This window comes from Nerophis lumbriciformis, linkage group LG01, assembly GCF_033978685.3.
Source record: "Nerophis lumbriciformis linkage group LG01, RoL_Nlum_v2.1, whole genome shotgun sequence".
NCBI lineage: Eukaryota > Metazoa > Chordata > Actinopteri > Syngnathiformes > Syngnathidae > Nerophis > Nerophis lumbriciformis.
This window is the reverse complement of record NC_084548.2, coordinates 64,462,501-64,485,000: the sequence shown is the minus strand read 5'-3', so window position 1 is coordinate 64,485,000 and position 22,500 is coordinate 64,462,501. Positions and strand designations below refer to the sequence as shown.

The 22,500-nt window shown below is 42.8% G+C and overlaps 1 protein-coding gene across 3 annotated transcripts in view; it reads left to right on the top strand.

Moving 5' to 3' along the window:
• The window catches only part of vwa5b1 (von Willebrand factor A domain containing 5B1), a 91,873-nt gene that overhangs the window by 23,807 nt on the left and 45,566 nt on the right, over positions 1-22,500 (top strand). For all 3 annotated transcript variants that reach the window (XR_009810274.1, XM_061924138.1, XM_061924147.1), the window contains exons 7-9: positions 7,332-7,456; positions 12,580-12,756; positions 18,805-18,915. Coding sequence is in view for 2 of the 3 variants with exons in the window: in XM_061924138.1 (XP_061780122.1) it covers positions 7,332-7,456; positions 12,580-12,756; positions 18,805-18,915 (413 nt within the window). In the remaining variant the exon portion in view is untranslated. The remainder of the gene's footprint in view (positions 1-7,331; positions 7,457-12,579; positions 12,757-18,804; positions 18,916-22,500) is intronic.

Below are 22,500 nucleotides of genomic sequence, written 5' to 3'. Positions count from 1 at the left end.
AAGGGTTCAGAGAATCTGGAGAAATCACTGCACGTAAGCAGCTAAGCCCGTGACCTTCGATCCCTCAGGCTGTACTGCATCAACAAGCGACATCAGTGTGTAAAGGATATCACCACATGGGCTCAGGAACACTTCAGAAACTCACTGTCAGTAACTACAGTTGGTCGCTACATCTGTAAGTGCAAGTTAAAACTCTCCTATGCAAGGCGAAGACCGTTTATCAACAACACCCAGAAACGCTGTCGGCTTCGCTGGGCCTGAGCTCATCTAAGATGGACTGATACAAAGTGGAAAAGTGTTCTGTGGTCTGACGAGTCCACATTTCAAATTTTTTTGGGAAACTGTGGACGTCATGTCCTCTGGACCAAAGAGGAAAAGAACTATCCGGATTGTTATAGGCGCAAAGTTGAAAAGCCAGCATCTGTGATGGTATGGGGGTGTATTAGTGCCCAAGACATGGGTAACTTACACATCTGTGAAGGCGCCATTAATGCTGAAAGGTACATACAGGTTTTGGAGCAACATATGTTGCCATCCAAGCAACGTTACCATGGACGCCCCTGCTTATTTCAGCAAGACAATGCCAAGCCACGTGTTACATCAACGTGGCTTCATAGTAAAAGAGTGCGGGTACTAGACTGGCCTGCCTGTAGTCCAGACCACAACAGAGACCCCCGGACTGTTGAACAACTTAAGCTGTACATCAAGCAAGAATGGGAAAGAATTCCACCTGAGAAGCTTAAAAAATGTGTCTTCTCAGTTCTCAAACGTTTACTGAGTGTTGTTAAAAGGAAAGGCCATGTAACACAGTGGTGAACATGCCCTTTCCCAACTACTTTGGCACGTGTTGCAGCCATTAAATTCTAAGTTAATTATTATTTGCAAAAAAACATCAAATCAAATATCTTGTCTTTGTAGTGCATTCAATTGAATATGGGTTGAAAAGGATTTGCAAATCATTGTAGTCCGTTTATATTTACATCTAACACAATTTCCCAACTTATATGGAAACGGGTTTTGTATATATATATATATATATATATATATATATATATATATATATATATATATATATATATATATATATATATATATATATATATATATATATATATATATATATATGTATATATATATATATATATATATATATATATACAGTCGGGTCAAAAGTTTACATACACTTGTAAAGAACATAATGTCATGGCTGTCTTGAGTTTCCATTAATTTTAATTTCTACAACTCTTATTTTTTTGTGATAGAGTGATTGGAGCACAAAAAACATTCATGAAGTTTGATTCTTTTATGAATTTATTATTTGTTCACATTGTGAAAATGTGAGCAAATGTGCTGGGTCAAAAAGTATACATACAGCAATGTAAATATTTGCTTACATGTCCCTTGGCAAGTTTCACTGCAATAAGGCGCTTTTGGTAGCCATCCACAAGCTTCTGGTTGAATTTTTGACCACTTCTCTTGACAAAATTGGTGCAGTTCAGCTAAATTTGTTGGTTTTCTGACATGAACTTGTTTCTTCAGCATTGTCCACACGTTTAAGTCAGGACTTTGGGAAGGCCATTCTAATACCTTAATTTTAGCCTGATTTAGCCATTCCTTTACCACTTTTGACGTGTGTTTGGGGTCATTGTCCTGTTGGAACACCCAACTGTGCCCAAGACCCAACCTCCGGGCTGATGATTTTAGGTAGTCCTGAAGAATTTGGAGGTAATCCTCCTTTTTCATTGTCCCATTTACTCTCTATAAAGCACCAGTTCCATTGGCAGCAAAACAGGCCCAGAGCATAATACTACCACCACCATGCTTGACGGTAGGAATGGTGTTCCTTGGATTTAAGGCCTCACCTTTTCTCCTCCAAACACATTGCTGGGTATTGTGGCCAAACAGCTCAATTTTTGTTTCATCTGACCACAGAACTTTCCTCCAGAAGGTCTTATCTTTGTCCATGTGAGGTATTTAGGGAAAGCAAATTAGAAAATAATTGTATCTTTAATTATGATCATGACTTCTGTTTATGTTAATAATAACTGGGATGTATATAGCGCTTTTCTAAGTACCCAAAGTCGCTTTACATGTAGAACCCATCAATCATTCACACCTGGTGGTGGTAAGCTACTTTCATAGCCACAGCTGCCCTGGGGTAGACTGACGGAAGCGTGGCTGCAATTTGCGCCAACGGCCCCTCCGACCACCACCTATCATTCATCATTCAATTCACCGGTGTGAGTGGCACCGGGGGCAAAGGGTGAAGTGTCCTGCCCAAGGACACAACGGCAGCGATTTTTGGATGGTAAGAGGCGGGTTAGGCCAGCAGAGAAGGCCTTGCTGGCCCTGACGGCACACCACTGATATATACATATACACACACACACACACACACACACACACACACACACACACACACACACACACACAGTATGCATGTATATATATATATATATATATATATATATATATATATATATATATATATATATATATATTTATCCGAGGTCGGGTCGCGGGGGCAGCAGCCTAAGCAGGGAAGCCCAGACTTCCCTCTCCCGAGCCACTTCGTCCAGCTCCTCCCGGGGGATCCCGAGGCGTTCCCAGGCCAGCCGGGAGACATAGTCTTCCCAACGTGTCCTGGGTCTTCCCCGTGGCCTCCTACCGGTCGGACGTGCCCTAAACACCTCCCGAGGGAGGCGATCGGGTGGCATCCTGACCAGATGCCCGAACCGCCTCATCTGGCTCCTCTCGATGTGGAGGAGCAGCGGCTTTACTTTGAGCTCCCCCCGGATGACAGAGCTTCTCACCCTATCTCTAAGGGAGAGCCCCGCCACCCGGCGGAGGAAACTCATTTCGGCCGCTTGTACCCGTGATCTTGTCCTTTCGGTCATAACCCAAAGCTCATGACCATAGGTGAGGATGGGAACGTAGATCGACCGGTAAATTGAGAGCTTTGCCTTCCGGCTCAGCTCCTTCTTCACCACAACGGATCGATACAGCGTCCGCATTACTGAAGATGCCGCACCGATCCGCCTGTCGATCTCACGATCCACTCTTCCCTCACTCGTGAACAAGACTCCGAGGTACTTGAACTCCTCCACTTGGGGCAGGGTCTCCTCCCCAACCCGGAGATGGAATTCCACCCTTTTCCGGGCAAGAACCATGGACTCGGACTTGGAGGTGCTGATTCTCATCCCAGTCGCTTCACACTCGGCTGCGAACCGATCCAGCGAGAGCTGAAGATCCTGGCCAGATGAAGCCATCAGGACGACATCATCTGCAAAAAGCAGAGACCTAATCCTGCAGCCACCAAACCGGATCCCCTCAACGCCTTGACTGCGCCTAGAAATTCTGTCCATAAAAGTTATGAACAGAATCGGTGACAAAGGGCAGCCTTGGCGGAGTCCAACCCTCACTGGAAACGTGTCCGACTTACTGCCGGCAATGCGGACCAAGCTCTGACACTGATCATACAGGGAGCGGACCACCACAATCAGACAGTCCGATACCCCATACTCTCTGAGCACTCCCCACAGGACTTCCCGAGGGACACGGTCGAATGCCTTCTCCAAGTCCACAAAGCACATGTAGACTGGTTGGGCAAACTCCCATGCACCCTCAAGGACCCTGCCGAGAGTATAGAGCTGGTCCACAGTTCCACGACCAGGACGAAAACCACACTGTTCCTCCTGAATCCGAGGTTCGACTATCCGGCGTAGCCTCCTCTCTACCTCTCCAGTACACCTGAATAGACCTTACCGGGAAGGCTGAGGAGTGTGATCACACGATAGTTAGAACACACCCTCCGGTTCCCCTTCTTAAAGAGAGGAACCACCACCCCGGTCTGCCAATGCAGAGGTACCGCCCCCGATGTCCACGCGATGCTGCAGAGTCTTGTCAACCAAGACAGCCCCACAGCATCCAGCAGAGGTGTGGACTCGAGTCACATGACTTGGACTCGAGTCAGACTCGAGTCATGAATTTGATGACTTTAGACTCGACTTGACAAAATGTAAAAAGACTTGCAACTCGACTTAGACTTTAACATCAATGACTTGTGACTTCACTTGGACTTGAGCCTTTTGAATTGACATGACTTGACATGACTTACTACTTTCCCCAAAACCCAAAGATGAAAAAGTTATTCGGGAGCGCTCCGTATTTTTCATTGTGTACTTGTCTATCAGCGCTGCGTGTGTCAGCTGGTGTGGTCTCAGTACAACAGCCAATCAAATTAGATCTACTTTGTTTTCATCGCACAGCATTCATCCAATCAAATTGCAGGACAACCAACGAAGAAGACATGTCCAAACCACACGCCAGTGAACAAAAAATGATACCTAAAATAATTTTGTTTGGGTATAAAAATTACGAGGTGGTCAACACAAAACGGTTTGCAGTATGCAACACATGCGGTTCGAAAATTACTGATGGAGAGGCAACAACTTCCAACTTCGTCCGGCATTTGAAGTTGCACAAAGAACGGTAAGTTTTGAATGTAAGATAACGTTTATTGGCTAAGTAACGTGACTTTTATTTGCTGTGTAGTTAAATCAGTGAGGCTGTAAACTCACTGCTAACGTTATAACGTTATTGCAAACACGGGAATCTGTTGCAGTTCACTACCTTATTCATACTTTTTGTTCAGTGATTTTTTTTAAGCAGGGTTACGTTAGTCAATATATCACACGTAACGTTAGACGGCGGTCAGCAGCACCGCGTATTTTAGCCACCTAAAAAAAGACAAAAATAGTCAGTTAAAATGTATACTATATTATGAATATGTGTACCGTTTTAGCTAGCTTTCTGACATACTGTTGGTTGTTTACCTCAGTGGTCCCCAACCACCGGGCCGCGGCCCGGTACTGGTCCGTGGATCGATTGGTATCGGGCCGCACAAGAAATAATTTTTTATTTTTATTTTTTATTTTTTATTAAATCAACATAAAAAACACAAGATACACTTACAAGTAGTGCACCAACCCAAAACAACTCTCTCCCCCTTTTTGTTCTGGGCATTGAACATGAAGACTCTTCCTTCACTGTTCCGAGTGGCCATGAGAGTCTTGGCAGTGCCTGCCTCCAGTGCTCCAGTGGAGCGAGTTTTCAGCCATGGTGGCATCATACTACGCCCCCATCGTGCACAAATGACTGACAGACTCTTGGCTAATTTGGTCTTTTGTAAATGCAATGCAGCATAGGGCCCTGACATATAAAAAGTACAACTTTTTTGTTATGTTCACGTATATCTCATGTTTTTTCAATGTTAACACTTTTGTACAAATAAGTACATTTGCACTTTATTTTTCAATGTGTTTGTTCTGTAAAGGAATGAGTTAATGTTTAAAATGACTGGTTAATAGTGCTATTATAAAGTGCAATGTCAGCACAATTTTCTTTCCTGCAATTTAAAATGCACTTGTTTTAATAAATAAATACAGCGTTTGAAAAGCATACACAATCTGTGTTAATATATTAGTCTGTGGTTAAAAGGACTTGAAAGGACTCGAAACTCAAAATGCAGGACTTAGGACTTGACTTGAGACTTTCCAGTCTTGACTTTGGACTTGACTCGGGGCTTGCCTGTCTTGACTCGGGACTTGACTCGGACTTGACTCGGACTTGAGGGCAAAGACTTGAGACTTACTTGTGACTTGCAAAACAATGACTTGGTCCCACCTCTGGCATCCAGAGCCTTAAGGAACTCCGGGCGGATCTCATCCACCCCCGGGGCCTTGCCACCGAGGAGCTTTTTAACTACCTCAGCAACCTCAGCCCCAGAAATAGAAGAGCCCACCACAGATTCCCCAGCCACTGCTTCCTCATAGGAAGACGTGCTGGTAGGATTGAGGAGGTCTTCGAAGTATTCCCTCCACCGATCCACAACATCCGCAGTCGAGGTCAGCAGAACACCATCCTCACTATACACGGTGTTGATAGTGCACTGCTTCCCCTTCCTGAGGCGGCGGATGGTGGTCCAGAATCGCTTCGAAGCCGTCCGGAAGTCGTTTTCCATGGCTTCCCCGAACTCCTCCCATGTCCGAGTTTTTGCCTCCGCAACCGCTGAAGCCGCACACCGCTTGGCCTGTCGGTACCTGTCTGCTGCCTCAGGGGTCCCATGAGCCAAAAGAACCCGATAGGACTCCTTCTTCAGCTTGACGGCATCCTTCACCACCGAGAACAATATATATATATATATATATATATATATATATATATATATATATATATGGTAGATATATACAGCATATATAACTTCATGTATACACTTTTTATGTGTGTATATATATGAGATAGGCTCCAGCGCCCCCCGCGACCCCAAAGGGAATAAGCGGTAGAAAATGGATGGATGGATGGATATATATATATATATATATATATATATATATATATATATATATATATATATATATATACATATATATATATATATATATATATATATATATATATATATATATATATATATATATATATATATATATATATATATATATATATAAATAAATAAATAAATATATAAATATATATATATATATATATATATATATATATATATAAATAAATATATATATATATATATATATATATATATATATATATATATATATATATATATTATATATATATATATATATATATGTATATATATACATATATATATATATATATATATATATATATATATATATATATATATATATATATATATATATATATATATATATATATATAAATATATTTGCGGTCCTCTCCAAGGTTTCTCATTGTCATTCTCATTGACATCCCACTAGATTGAGTTTTTCCTTGCCCTTATGTGGGATCTGGACTGAGGATGTCGTTGTGGCTTGTGCAGCCCTTTGAGACACTTGTGATTTAGGGCTATATAAATAAACATTGATTGATTGATGGATGTGAATAACAGGAGTGAATTTCCAAGCCTAGAATGATCAATTACATGACATATTTATGCTAATAAAATGGCCTGCTGACTTGTGGGATATTGCACATCTTTTACAGGAGGTAAGAAGTTGGGCTTGGGGTTGTCCTGATACAACTTTTTTTTATTGTACTAAGCTCTTTTTCATTTTCCAACATTGTAGTCTTAGGTGTTGGCCGATACCGGTATTGATCCGATAAGATATCAGCAGGAATTGTGCCTACTTGTTTTAATTTGTAGTGTGGAATGTTAGAAACATGATTGCTCATGTGAAATTACTCAGAGAACAATGAACAACTCCGCATCCTTCCATTTTCCTCTATTTGGCCTTCGCCGGGCAACGTTCATACGCTGTAGCGTTGTGAGCTTGTCGTGATGTCTGCAGAACCCCACGTGCCTCAGGTGCTCATGGAGAGCGGAGACATGACGCCGGACGAGTACGACGAGTTCCTCCGCGGCCGCAGCGACTTCATCAAGGCTACCAAGAAGGATTCCAGCGACGAGAAGAAGGTGAGAATGCCTCCAAACCAAACATCCATCGCTCCATCTTCATATTTCCATTGGTTCGTCTCGTAAATCTACAAACCACGTTTCCATATGAGTTGGGAAATTGTGTTGGATGTAAATATAAACGGAATACAATGATTTGCAAATCATTTTCAACCCATATTCAATTGAATGCACCACAAAGACAAACTTTTGCAAATAATCATTAACTTTAGAATTTGATGCCAGCAACACGTGACAAAGAAGTTGGGAAAGGTGGCAATAAATACTGATAAAGTTGAGGAATGCTCATCAAACACTTATTTGGAACATCCCACAGGTGAACAGGCAAATTGGGAACAGGTGGGTGCCATGATTGGGCATAAAAGTAGATTCCATGAAATGCTCAGTCATTCACAAACAAGGGTCGAGGGTCACCACTTTGTCAACAAATGCGTGAGCAAATTGTTTAAGAACAACATTTCTCAACCAGGTATTGCAAGGAATTTAGGGATTTCACCATCTACGGTCCGTAATATCATCAAAGGGTTCAGAAAATCTGGAGAAATCACTGCACGTAAGCAGCTAAGCCTGTAACCTTTGATCCCTCAGGCTGTACTGCATCAACAAGCGACATCAGTGTGTAAAGGATATCACCGCATGGGCTCAGGAACACTTTAGAAACCCACTGTCAGTAACTACATTTGGTGGCTACATCTGTAAATGCAAGTTAAAACTCTCCTATGCAAGGCGAAAACCGTTTATCAACAACACCCAGAAATGCCGTCGGCTTCGCTGGGCCTGAGCTCGTCTAAGATGGACTGATACAAAGTGGAAAAGTGTTCTGTGGTCTGACGAGTCCACATTTCGAATTGTTTTTAGAAACTGTGGACGTCGTGTCCTCCGGACCAAAGAGGAAAAGAACCATCCGGATTGTTATAGGCGCAAAGTGTAAAAGCCAGCATCTGTGATGGTATGGGGGTGTATTAGTGCCCAAGACATGGGTAACTTACACATCTGTGAAGGCGCCATTAATGCTGAAAGGTACATACAGGTTTTGGAGCAACATATGTTGCCATCCAAGCAACGTTACCATGGACGCCCCTGCTTATTTCAGCAAAACAATGCCAAGCCACGTGTTACATCAATGTGGCTTCATAGTAAAGGAGTGCGGGTACTAGACTGGCCTGCCTGTAGTCCACACCTGTGTCCCCTTGAAAATGTGTGGCGCATTATGAAGCCTAAAATAGCACAACGGAGATCCCCGGACTGTTGAACAACTTAAGCTGTACATCAAGCAAGAATGGGAAAGAATTCCACCTAAGAAGGTTAAAAAATGTGTCTCCTCAGTTCCCAACTGAGTGTTGTTAAAAGGAAAGGCCATGTAACACAGTGGTGAACATGCCCTTTCCCAACTACTTTGGCACGTGTTGCAGCCATGAAATTCTAAGTTAATTATTATTTGCAAAAAAATAAATAAAGTTTATGAGTTTGAACATCAAATATGTTGTCTTTGTAGTGCATTCAATTGAATATGGGTCGAAAATGATTTGCAAATCATTGTATTCCGTTTATATTTACATCTGACACAATTTCCCAACTCATATGGAAACGGGGTTTGTAGCATCCCTGACTGTCACACACGTGTAAGAAGATATTGATAGTATTGTTAATAATGTAGATAGAAATGATCCGTCACATTTTAACGTTTGGGAAAACAACGGCCTTCCCGCCTTCTCCCGGGCCGAGGGGCGCCGTGGGTGTGTGATGAGGCAAGACAGACGCCGGTGATGAATCGTTGAACAACAGCTTACTGTGTTTATCAAGCAGCAAGGTCTGCTGTGCCTGGAGGAAATCTAGCCATTAGATATCTCGCTCTCTTAAGAGTATATAAATTATATATTTGTCACCGATTCTGTTCATAACTTTTATGGACAGAATTTCTAGGCGCAGTCAAGGCGTTGAGGGTATCCGGTTTAGTGGCTGCAGGATTAGGTCTCTGCTTTTTGCAGATGATGTGGTCCTGATGGCTTCATCTGGCCAGGATCTTCAGCTCTCACTGGATCGGGTCGCAGCCGAGTGTGAAGCGACTGGGATGGGAATCAGCACCTCCGAGTCCGAGTCCCTGGTTCTCGCCCGGAAAAGGGTGGAGTGCCATCTCCGGGTCGGGGAGGAGATCTTGCCCCAAGTGGAGGAGTTCAAGTACCTCGGAGTCTTGTTCACGAGTGAAGGAAGAGTGGATCGTGAGATCGACATACGGATTGGTGCGGCGTCTTCAGTAATGCGGACGCTGTATCGATCCGTTGTGGCGAAGAAGGAGCTGATCCGGAAGGCAAAGCTCTCAATTTACCGGTCGATCTACGTTCCCATCCTCACCTATGGTCATGAGCTTTGGGTTATGACCGAAAGGACAAGATCACGGGTACAAGCGGCCGAAATGAGTTTCCTCCACCGGGTGGCGGGTCTCTCCCTTAGAGATAGGGTGAGAAGCTTTGTCATCCGGGAGAAGCTCAAAGTAAAGCCGCTGCTCCTCCACATCAAGAGGAGCCAGATGAGGTTGTTCGGGCATCTGGTCAGGATGCCACCCGAACGCCTCCCTAGGGAGGTGTTTAGGGCACGTCCGACTGGTAGGAGGCCACGGGGAAGACCCAGGACACGTTGGGAAGACTATGTCTCCCGGCTCGCATGGGAACGCCTCGGGATCCCCCTGGAGGATGATGTGGTTCTGCTGGCTTCATCTGGCCAGGATCTTCGGCTCTTGTTCACGAGTGAGGGAAAAGTGGATCGGTGATGCGGACCCTGCATCGGTCCGTAGTGGTGAAGAAGGAGCTGAGCCGGAAGGCAAAGCTCTCAGTTCCCATCCTCACCTATAGTCATGAGCTTTGGGTTATGACCGAAAGGACAAGATCACGGGTACAAGCGGCCGAAATGAGCTTTCTCCGCCGGGCATACTTGCCAACCCTCCCGATTTTTCCGGGAGACTCCCGAATTGACCCTCCCAAAAATCTCCCGGGGCAACCATTCTCCCGAATTTCTGCCGATTTTCATTCGGACAACAATATTGAGGGCGTGCCGTGATGGCATCGTCTTTAGCGTCCTCTACAACCTGTCGTCGCGTCCGCTTTTTCTCCATACAAAAAGCGTGCCGGCACAGTCACATGTTGTACGCGGCTGCTACAGACACACGTAAGTGACTGCAAGACATACTTGATCAATAGCCATACAGGTCACACTGAAAGTGGCCGTATAAACAACTTTAACACTGTTACAAATATGCGCCACACTGTGAACCCACACCAAACAAGAATGGCAAACACATTTCGGGAGAACATCCACACCGTAACACAACATAAACACAACAGAACAAATACCCAGAATCTCTTGCAGCCCTAACTCTTCCGGGCTACAATATACACCCCGCTACCACCAAACCCCGACCCCCGCCCACCTCAACCCCGACCCCCCACACCTAAAACCCCCCTGCCCCCATTTCCCGAATTCGGAGGTCTGCCGGGTGGCGGGTCTCTCCCTTAGAGATAGGGTGAGAAGCTCTGTCATCCGGGAGGAGCTCAGAGTAAAGCCGCTGCTCCTCCACATCGGGAGGAGCCAGATGAGGTGGTTCGGGCATCTGGTCAGGATGCCACCCGAACGCCTCCCTAGGGAGGTGTTTCGGGCACGTCCGACCGGTAGGAGGCCACGGGGAAGACCCAGGACACGTTGGGAATACTATGTCTCCCGGCTGGCCTGGGAACGCCTCGGGATCCCCCGGGAGGAGCTGGACGAAATGGCTGGGGAGAGGGAAGTCTGGCTTCCCTGCTTAGGCTGTTGCCCCCGCGACCCGACCTCGGATAAGCGGAAGAAGATGGATGCATGGATGGAGTATATAAAAATTTGACTCCTACCTTGTTTACTTCCGTGACAGCCTCCTTGAAGTTTTGAAATCAATCAGAAATTTCAAGCAGCTAAAATGTGCCAAACGTGGTGAGCAGATGCAGATGGGCCGCAGTTTGGACACCCCTGATCTAAGCATTAAGACTGTTACTTATGAAGAACTGTCCGGACTCTTTAGTACCTACCCAAGATGATGGACCACAGCTTACAAGAACTGTCTGACTGCTTGCTCATCATATGCAAAACATGTTATTTCTTAGACTAGCACAGGGGTCGGCAACCCGCGGCTCTAGAGCCGCATGCGGCTCTTTAGCGCCGCCCTAGTGGCTCTCTGGAGCTTTTTCACAAATGTATGAAAAATGGAAAAAGTTGAGGGGAAAAAAATATATTTTTTGTTTTAATATGGTTTCTGTAGGAGGACAAACATGACACAAACCTCCCTAATTGTTATAAAGCACACTGTTTATATTAAACATGCTTCACTGATTCGAGTATTTGGCGAGCGCCGTTTTGTCCTACTAATTTTGGCAGTCCTTGAACTCACCTTAGTTTGTTTACATGTATATCTTTCTGCGACTTTCTAGGACGTGTTTTATGCCACTTCTTTTTCTGTCTCATCTTGTCCACCAAACTTTTAACGTTGTGCATGAATCCACAAAGGTGAGTTTTGTTGATGTTAATGACTTGTGTGGAGTGCTAATCAGACATATTTGGTCAGTGCATGACTGCGAGCTAATCGATGCTAACATGCTATTTAGGCTAGCTATATGTACATATTGCATAATTATGCCTCATTTGTAGCTATATCTGAGCTCATTGAGTGTCCTTTAAGTCATATTAATTCAATTTATATCTCATGACACACTATCTGTATGTAATATGGCTTTTAATTTTTTGCGGCTCCAGACATATTTGTTTTTGTATTTTTGGTCGAATAAGGCTCTTTCAACATTTTGGGTTGCCGACCCCTGGACTAGCAGATACTACAAACCCAACAAATGATTGATTCCTGCTAAACCGAGGACACATTTTCCTATAGAAACGTATTTTCCTGATCGTATTCGGTTTGATATAAAGTAATTGGACCCCATGTTGATGATTGGGTTTGGTCGCCATTTTCCAAGCGTATGTTTATGAACAATAATGTGAAGTCATCAGCCTTCTGCTCTGTCGTTGTTTCTTTCCAGCGCAGATGAGGCGTGTACACAGCATAAAAGCATGTTTCCATGGAAACCCTGTCTTTCTCTCCCGTCCAGGTGGAGATCATCCACAGGCGTCTGCACAAGGACGTGCTCCACAACCCCGTGGTGATGCTCAACTTGTGTCCCGACTTCAAGCCTGTTCGCTCCGACCTGAGGAAGGTGCACGGCGAGTTCATCTTCCTCATCGACCGCAGCGGCAGCATGAGCGGCGTCAACATCAACCGCGTTAAGGTAACCGCAACTCCACAGCCAACGAGCGGGGGGAAATAATGAACCCTCGAAAAGCACTCCGACCTCCGCCAGGCCCTATCTACCAATAATAAAGACTACTTCATCCTGAATCCAGACGTTGATCCGGATCAGCTCCAAAACGTAATCACTTGCTCCTTATCCGATTTCCGGCCTTTTTCCGAAAGTTTCATCTAATCAGATAATAATACAAAACCCAAAACCAGTGAAGTTGGCACTTTGTGTAAATGGTAAATAAAAACAGAATACAATGAATTGCAAATCCTTTAAAGGGGAACATTATCACAATTTCAGAAGGGTTAAAACCATTAAAAATCAGTTCCCAGTGGCTTATTTTATTTTTCGAAGTTTTTTTCAAAATTTTACCCATCACGCAATATCCCTAAAAAAAGCTTCAAAGTGCCTGATTTTAACCATCGTTATAAACACCCGTCCATTTTCCTGTGACGTCACATAGTGAAGCCAACACAAACAAACATGGCGGAAAGAACAGCAAGCTATAGCGACATTAGCTCGGATTCAAACTTGGATTTCAGCGGCTTAAGCGATTGAACAGATTACGAATGTATTGAAACGGATGGTTGTAGTGTGGAGGCAGGTAGCGAAAACGAAATTGAAGAAGAAACTGAAGCTATTGAGCCATATCGGTTTGAACCGTATGCAAGCGAAACCGACGAAAACGACACGACAGCCAGCGACACAGGAGAAAGCGAGGACGAATTCGGCGATCGCCTTCTAACCAACGATTGGTATGTGTTTGTTTGGCATTAAAGGAAACTAACAACTATGAACAAGGTTTAAAGCATATGAAATACATTTGGCAACAACATGCACTTTGAGAGTGCAGACAGCCCAATTTTCATCAATTAATATATTCTGTAGACATACACTCATCCGCGCTTTTTTCCTGAAAGCTGATCTGTCCAGTTTTGGAGTTGATGTGAGCCAAGACATACAAGGCTTGCTCGTCTGCGGGAACAAACTGCCGCCATTGCTTGCCGTGCTACCGAGGTCCTTTGTCCCTGAATTGCTCACATACTCCGGCAGATTCAATGGGGGTCTGGCGGCAGATTTCTTTGACTTTATCGTTGGAAATGCATCTGCTTTGAGTGTCGCAGGATATCCACACATTCTTGCCATCTCTGTCGTAGCATAGCTTTCGTCGGTAAAGTGTGCGGAACAAACGTCCAATTTCTTGCCACTTTCGCATCTTTGGGCCACTGGTGCAACTTGAATCCGTCCCTGTTCGTGTTGTTACACCCTCCGACAACACACCGACGAGGCATGATGTCTCCAAGGTACGGAAAACAGTCGAAAAAACGGAAAATAACAGAGCTGATTTGACTCGGTGTTTGAGAAAATGGCGGATTGCTTCCCGATGTGACGCCACGTTGTGACGTCATCGCTCCGAGAGCGAATATTAGAAAGGCGTTTAATTCGCCAAAATTCACCCATTTAGAGTTCGGAAATCGGTTAAAAAAATATATGGTCTTTTTTCTGAAACATCAAGACATAGGTCTGGTGATAATGTTCCCCTTTAAACTTATATTCAATTGAATAGACTGCAAAGACAAGATATTTAATGTTCACACTGTTTGTTTTTTTTGCAAATATTAGCTCATTTGGAATTTGACAAAGTTGAGGAATGCTCGTCAAACACTTATTTGGAACATCCCACAGGTGTGCAGGCTAATTGGGAACAGGTGGGTGCCATGATTGGGTATAAAAGCAGCTTCCATGAAATGCTCAGTCTTTCACAAACAATGATGGGGCGAGGGTCTCCACTTTGTCAACAAATGCGTAAGGAAATTGTCCAACAGTTTAACCCTGTAAGACCCAAATATAGAAAAACCTAAAAAACAACAACATTTGACCTTTCAGATGTTGTTGTAGGAGGCATTTGATGCAGAAATTGAAGAGTTTAAAAAATTGTTTATGTATGTTTTTAGAGAAATGTTGTAATATTGCAACATTGGGCTTTGATGGGAGCAGCATTTCTGTATTTGTACTCACGTTGTCTGAACAACTAAGGGTTCATTTGCATGGTTGATTGCTTACGTCACCAGAACACAACACAAGGGTAGAATGTATACTATCCATGTATAGAGAAAATACTTCAGGCAGTGATGTAGTGGGGGGAATACAATCTGTTTGAGCCCACTGTAACAAGCCAGCGATTTTGACTACCACATTCACCCAGTGTTGTATAATTGCAACAATTATATAACAAGCTCTAAATGAAATTTGATGCATCTGTTCCACAATAACCACATATGTACATGCTCTAGACATTGTAATAACAACCAAAAAATATATAAAATACATTTTACTTACTTGAATCTGATGAATCCAGTCCAATGAAACAAATAGATGTTGTTCGAAGGAAACCTTGAGAGGTTGTGTGAGTTCATGGCCAGAAGGCGTGACTTATAAACAAATGTACAATCCAATAGCCTTGTGAGACTGAACAATAGGACCCAATGACTATGTAAATGTGGTAAAAGTAAATAAATATATATATATAACAGATTGTTTTTTAGGATGGTTAAAGGTAACGTTGTAATTTTACAACAAGGGGTGTTACAGGGTTAAGAATGAACATTTCTCAACCAGCTATTGCAAGGAATTTAGGGATTTCACCATCTACGGTCCGTAATTGTCACGTCGGGGTTTTCGCAGCTTTCTGCGGGGTCGTTCTCCCAGGAATGCAGAACGGACAACTCCGGACGAAAGCGTGACTGTAGGATATGATTTAATTCTCAAAAAAAATCATCCAACTTACAAAATAACAGGCAATCAACAAAGGCAAGCGTGCCTAACACACGGGAAGCTAAGGCAAAAACTGACATGGAACACTCACAAAACTGTGGCATGAAACAAGACTTACGTACGAGGTGAGTAGTAACGCGCTACATTTACTCCGTTACATCTACTTGAGTAACTTTTGGGATAAATTGTACTTCTAAGAGTCGTTTTAATGCAACATACTTTTACTTTTACTTGAGTATATTTATAGAGAAGAAACGCTACTTTTACTCCGCTCCATTTATCTACATTCAGCTCGCTACTCGCTACTGATTTTTATCGATCTGTTAATGCTCGCTTTGTTTGTTTTGGTTTGTCAGACAGACCTTCAAAATAGGATCTATCGCATGCTTGCGTTTCACCAATCAAATGCAGTCACTGGTGACGTTGGACCAGTAACGTGCGGTGAGGTTGATGGCTGGTGAGGCACTGACTTCATCACAGTCAGATTTACAAACATATGAACCCTAAAGAGTATCTTATTCACTATTTGATTGGCAGCAGTTAACGGGTTATGTTTAAAAGCTCATACCAGCATTCTTCCCTGCTTGGCACTCAGCATCAAGGGTTGGAATTGGGGGTTAAATCACCAAAAATTATTCCCGGGCGCGGCGCCGCTGCTGCCCACTGCTTCCTTCACCTACCAGGGGGTGAACAAGGGGATGGGTCAAATGCAGAAGACAAATTTCACCACACCTAGTGTGTGTGTGACAATCATTGGTACTTTAACTTAACTTTAACTTTACACATACAAACTGTAGCACACAAAAAAGCACATTTAATAAAAAAAAACGTTATTATGGTCTTATCTTTACTTATAAATGAAGTCCATGCACCGCTGATGTGCTGGATTAATGCACCGCCGCCGTAGAATGCACCCCCTGACGGGAGTGTTATATCAACTAAAGCCCTCACTTAAACTTTCCACGTGCAAGATTGAATCTATTTAAAAAAGTGTAACCGAGGGTTTATAAATGTCGCATATACTGTATGAAACTACAAAATAACAAACACGGAGGCTCCAGTTTACACGAGGACCACTTTATTTACCTTCTTTCAAAAACCTCCGCTCCACTCCAACGTGTCATCACTTCCGCTCTTAGCGCCTTCAAAATAAGAGCTCAAGGCATATACTGTATAACAGCGCATAACAGGAACTTAACATCACAAAGAGGAAAGCCCATAAAAATAGGTTACAAAAGTTATTTAATAAGAAGCCAAAAAGTGCAAAAACAATAATGTTTGTGTTGGAGGAGTTGTGAATTAGGTACACCTGCAGACTGCAGGTGTACCTAATGTTGTGGCCCTGCAGTCATTCACAACTCCTCCAAAACCAACATTATTGTTTTTGCACTTTTTGGCTTCTTATGAAATAACTTTTTTAAATAGATTCAATCTTGCACGTGGAAAGTTTAAGTGTGGGCTTTAGTTGATATAACACTCCCGTCAGGGGGTGCATTCTACGGCGGGGGTGCAGGAGGCGGGATTACTGCGAGCCTCAGCCAGTGCGTCTTTTGCAGCCGTTTTATGATCGCTCAGCACAAGAAATACGTTACACACATACAGTTGTTGACAAAATACACTGTACATTATATACCTCAGCTAACTAAACTATGGAAATGTATAATATAATTCATATAGCAATACAGTCTCACTGCACAGCAGGCCAGCAGTTAGCCGAGTCCGCAATCCATAATGAGGCACAACTGAGTGACGTGCCTCAACTGGCTGCTGTTCACCGCACCGTCTCTTCTCAGTATTTGAACGGCAAATGTGAAAATTCAGCGATTTTAAGTAAAAATAATCTAAAACTGGTGAAGTTAAATGGAAAATAACTTTATAGTATAATCACTGGATACATATAACAATTTAATAATTTTTTTTTCTTTTTACATTTTTTTTCTTGCCATGATGGCAGGTGAGGCCCTGCCTCTAGTGACTGCACGTCACTGCGTTGGACTACGTTTCACCAATCAAACAGAGCCAGGCGGTCACATGATAAACTGCACATAAAGTTTCAGCGGCAAAACAACAAGCTTAAGCTTACATGAACTCAACGTCAAATTTGAGGAAGCACATCGCGTTAAGTAACGTTAGTAGATATTTTGGCTGTCACCATACGCTGATGTTAGCTTCCCTGTTATGAATCACTGTCAAATGTACATAGTGTGGGGACGTTTATTAACGCACTGCAGACTCATAGACAGACAGAGAGAGACACACACACACACACACTCACACAGTCGCACACACACTCACGCATGCATACAAACACCAATCAGAAGTGCACAGTGTGTTCCCAGGTGCAGCCCACACCTATCAGTTTATGGTTTGCGTAAAGGCTAACTTGTTATTTTCCTTTGTAATCTCTGCCTACTGAGCCTATGGTGCTGTTAAGTTATTGTGGCTCAATTTGCCTTAATTTTTTTATGTTAATGTATTATTATTTAATATATATTATTGTTTTAGTTGCTTAAGAGATATTCAATAGCTCATTGCTATTTTTATGTTTTTGTGCATTTGTTGCCGTCATCCTTAAACGAACAGGTTACTCATCAATTACTCAGTACTTGAGTAGTTTTTTCACAACATACTTTTTACTTTTACTCAAGTAAATATTTGGGTGACTACTCCTTACTTTTACTTGAGTAATAAATCTCTAAAGTAACAGTACTCTTACTTGAGTACAATTTCTGGCTACTCTACCCACCTCTGCTTACGTAGTAGGTTGTGTGAAGCAAACAATGACGCCAGACCGAGTGTGGCGAGCAAGGTGAATAAATAGCTCTCTGATTAGTGGTCGGCAGCAGGTGAAAATGCCGAACACTAATCAGAGGCAGGTGGAAATAATAAGTAACCCTGGTAACTAACAAGGGTGCACAAAAACAGGAACTAAGGGAGTCAAAAACTAACCGAACAAAACAAAAACATGATCCAGACTACGGATCATGACAGTAATATCATCAAAATGTTCAGAGACTCTGGAGAAATCCCTGCACGTAAGCGATTATATTACGGACCTTCGATCCCTCAGGCGGTACTTGTTTTGGCAAACTCTACGCGAGGCCAAAGCCTTCACCCAAACAACAGAAGGGCCTCAGTTTGTAGACCAATCCACAATAATTTCTTCATAATGTCTGCTATTTAAAATCAGCATAGTCATTTGACACGTAATATTTGACGACGATGATGATGATGATGATGATGTGTTCTGGTCTTTCCCAGGATGCCATGGTGGTGATCCTCAAGAGTCTGGTACCAGGCTGCCTATTCAACATCGTCAGTTTCGGCTCCACCTTCAAATCTCTTTTCTCTGCCAGCCAGAACTACCAGGAGGTAAAAACTACTCAACAAAAACATCTTCTAGTCAATACATCAACGCACAATATGGAGGTAAAATCAACTGTAAAATAGTGTTTTGTTGTTGATCTGCTTGCATGTTCCATAAATACCATTTCAAAGATGAATTAAATTTAAAACTAACTAAGTGAATAAGGAATAATAATAATCTATATTTTTCTGGCATAAACTGTCGATACAATTAAAATGCAAACGAAAATACAGCTTCACCACTTTAGTCAACAGACTTCTTCTGTTTGTTTGACATTGTCATTACTGCCACATGTGGTGGCAACGTGTATTACAACTGAGAAACAGTGGTTAAGAAACACTGGTTTACACTACAGTAACGTTACCAAATGTAAGTGAAGTGTAGTAAATTATATCTTTAAGCTACATCTCAAACCAGTATCCGGCTGATTTAGTTCTACAAAAAAATAATTAGAAATGCTAACAATGGATATTATAAACACTTAAAGGGGAACATTATCACCAGACCTATGTAAGCGTCAATATATACCTTGATGTTGCAGAAAAAAGACCATATATTTTTTTAACCGATTTCCGAACTCTAAATGGGTGAATTTTGGCGAATTAAACGCCTTTCTAATATTCGCTCTCGGAGCGATGACGTCACAACGTGACGTCACATCGGGAAGCAATCCGCCATTTTCTCAAACACCGAGTCAAATCAGCTCTGTTATTTTCCGTTTTTTCGACTGTTTTACGTACCTTGGAGACATCATGCCTCGTCGGTGTGTTGTCGGAGGGTGTAACAACACGAACAGGGACGGATTCAAGTTGCACCAGTGGGCCAAAGATGCGAAAGTGGCAAGAATTTGGACGTTTGTTCCGCACACTTTACCGACGAAAGCTATGCTACGACAGAGATGGCAAGAATGTGTGGATATCCTGCGACACTCGAAGCAGATGCATTTCCAACGATAAAGTCAAAGAAATCTGCCGCCAGACCCCCATTGAATCTGCCGAAGTGTGTGAGCAATTCAGGGACAAAGGACCTCGGTAGCACGGCAAGCAATGGTGGCAGTTTGTTCCCGCAGACGAGCGAGCTAAACCCCCTATCGACCCTAGCTTCCCTGGCCTGCTGACATCAACTCCAAAACTGGACAGATCAGCTGTCAGGAAAAGAGCGCGGATGAGGGTATGTCTACAGAATATATTAATTGATGAAAATTGGGCTGTCTGCTCTCTCAAAGTGCATGTTGTTGCCAAATGTATTTCATATGCTGTAAACCTAGTTCATAGTTGTTAGTTTCCTTTAATGCCAAACAAACACATACCAATCGTTGGTTAGAAGGCGATCGCCGAATTTGTCCTCGCTTTCTCCCGTGTCGCTGGCTGTCGTGTCGTTTTCGTCGGTTTCGCTTGCATACGGTTCAAACCAATATGGCTCAATAGCTTCAGTTTCTTCTTCAATTTCGTTGAAGAAGAAATGTATCCTGAAACACACAGGGAGCCAATGCGGAGATTTTAAAACTGGTGTAATGTGAGCCCGCCTTCTGGTCTTCGTCAGGACACGTGCCGCTGAATTTTGGAGTAATTGTAAAGGTGCAATAACCTTTTTAGGAAGACCAGAAAGCAGGGCGTTACAATAATCTATACCACTTGTAATAAAAGCATGCATTGGTGTCTCTGTGTTGCCCTGAGAGAGAATTGGGCGAACTCTGGCTATATTCTTAAGCTGATAAAAACCTCTTTTTGATATGTGGTACAAAACTAAGGTCAGAGTCGAAAACGACGCCCAGATTTTTCAATGTTGTGCTTTTTTGTGCCAGCATTATGCATTACCATAGCTGCTATTTCATGCAGTACAGTTAATGATCATGTCCCAGAGCTTCTTCTCCCCCCCCCTTCAATAAGAACAATTAGAGTTTAGTAGCTCTACAGGGAACGTCGAAAATTATTTTTGGCGAATCGACTGTTAAAACACAATCCGATGTTTCCTGATAAGCGGCGATAATTTAGCAGCTTGTAGTTGTCTGTAAAAGGCAGACTACAAGGTTGAGGCTTGAACTTGAGACACATTTCTTACCCCCTGCAGATTTCTTTTATCCGAGCTTCCATTAGACAGAAGCGGACACGACATAACTCAGCAGCACAACAAGGAGACATAAAATCTGGACAAATATGACATTTTATTTGATTGGTTGTGTCTTCTACCCAGACTCTTCATTCTTCTTCTTGTGTTGTTGTGTGTAGTGTTGTGTAGTGTTGTGTAGTGCAGTACATCCAAACTATTGAAACCTTTCCTTTTAACGACAATCAGTAAACATTTGGTAACTGAGGATACCAATTTTTGAAGCTTTTCAGGTGGAATTATTTCCCATTCTTGCTTGATGTACAGCTTAAGTTGTTCAACAGTCCGGGGGTCTCCATTGTGGTATTTTAAGCTTCATAATGAGCCACACATTATCAATGGGAGACAGGTCTGGACTACAGGCAGGCCAGTCTAGTACCCGCACTCTTTTACTATGAAGCCACGCTGTTGTAACACGTGGCTTGGCATTGTCTTGCTGAAATAAGCAGGGGCGTCCATGCTAACTTTGCTTGGATGGCAACATATGTACCTGTATGTACCTTTCAGCATTAATGGTGCCTTCACAGATGTGTAAGTTACCCATGCCTTGGGCACTAATATAACCCCATACCATCACAGATACTGCCTTTTGAATTATAACAGTCCGGATGGTTATTTTCCACTTTGACGTCCACAGTTTCCAAAAACAATTTGAAATGTGGACTCGTCAGATCACAGAACACTTTTCCACTTTGCATCAGTCCGTCTTATATGAGCTCTGGCCCAGTGAAGCGTTTCTGGGTGTTGTTGATAAATGGCTTTGGCTTTGCATAGAAGAGTTTTAACTTGCACTTACAGATGTAGCGACCAACTGTAGTTACTGACAGTGGTTTTCTAAAGTGTTCCTAAACCCATGTGGTGATATCCTTTACACACTGATGTCGCTGAGGGATCCAAGGTCACGGGCATTCAATGTTGGTTTTCGCTTACGTGCAGTGATTTCTCCAGATTTTCGGAACCTTTTGATGATATTACGGACCGTAGATGGTGAAATACCTAAATTCCTTGCAATAGCTGGTTGAGAATTGTTGTTCTTAAACAATTTGCTCACGCATTTGTTGACAAAGTGGTGACCCTCGCCCCATCCTTGCTTGTGAATGACTGAGCATTTCATGGAAGCTGCTTTTATACCCAATCATGGCACCCGCCTGTTCCCAATTAGCCTGTTCACCCGTGGGATGTTCCAAATAAGTGTTTGATGAGCATTCCTCAACTTTCTCAGTCTTTTTTGCAACGTGTGCCAGCTTCTGTAAAACATCAAATTCCAAATGAGCTAATATTTGCAAAAAATAATAAAGTTTTCCAGTTCGAATGTTAAGTATCTTGTCTTTGCAGTCTATTCAATTGAATATAAGTTGAAAAGGATTAGCAAATCATCGTATTCTGTTTTTATTTACCTTTTACACAACGTGCCAACTTCACTGGTTTTGGGGTTTGTAAATGTACCTCCGAAGTCAAATGCTCGTTGTTCTTCCTCCTTCCTG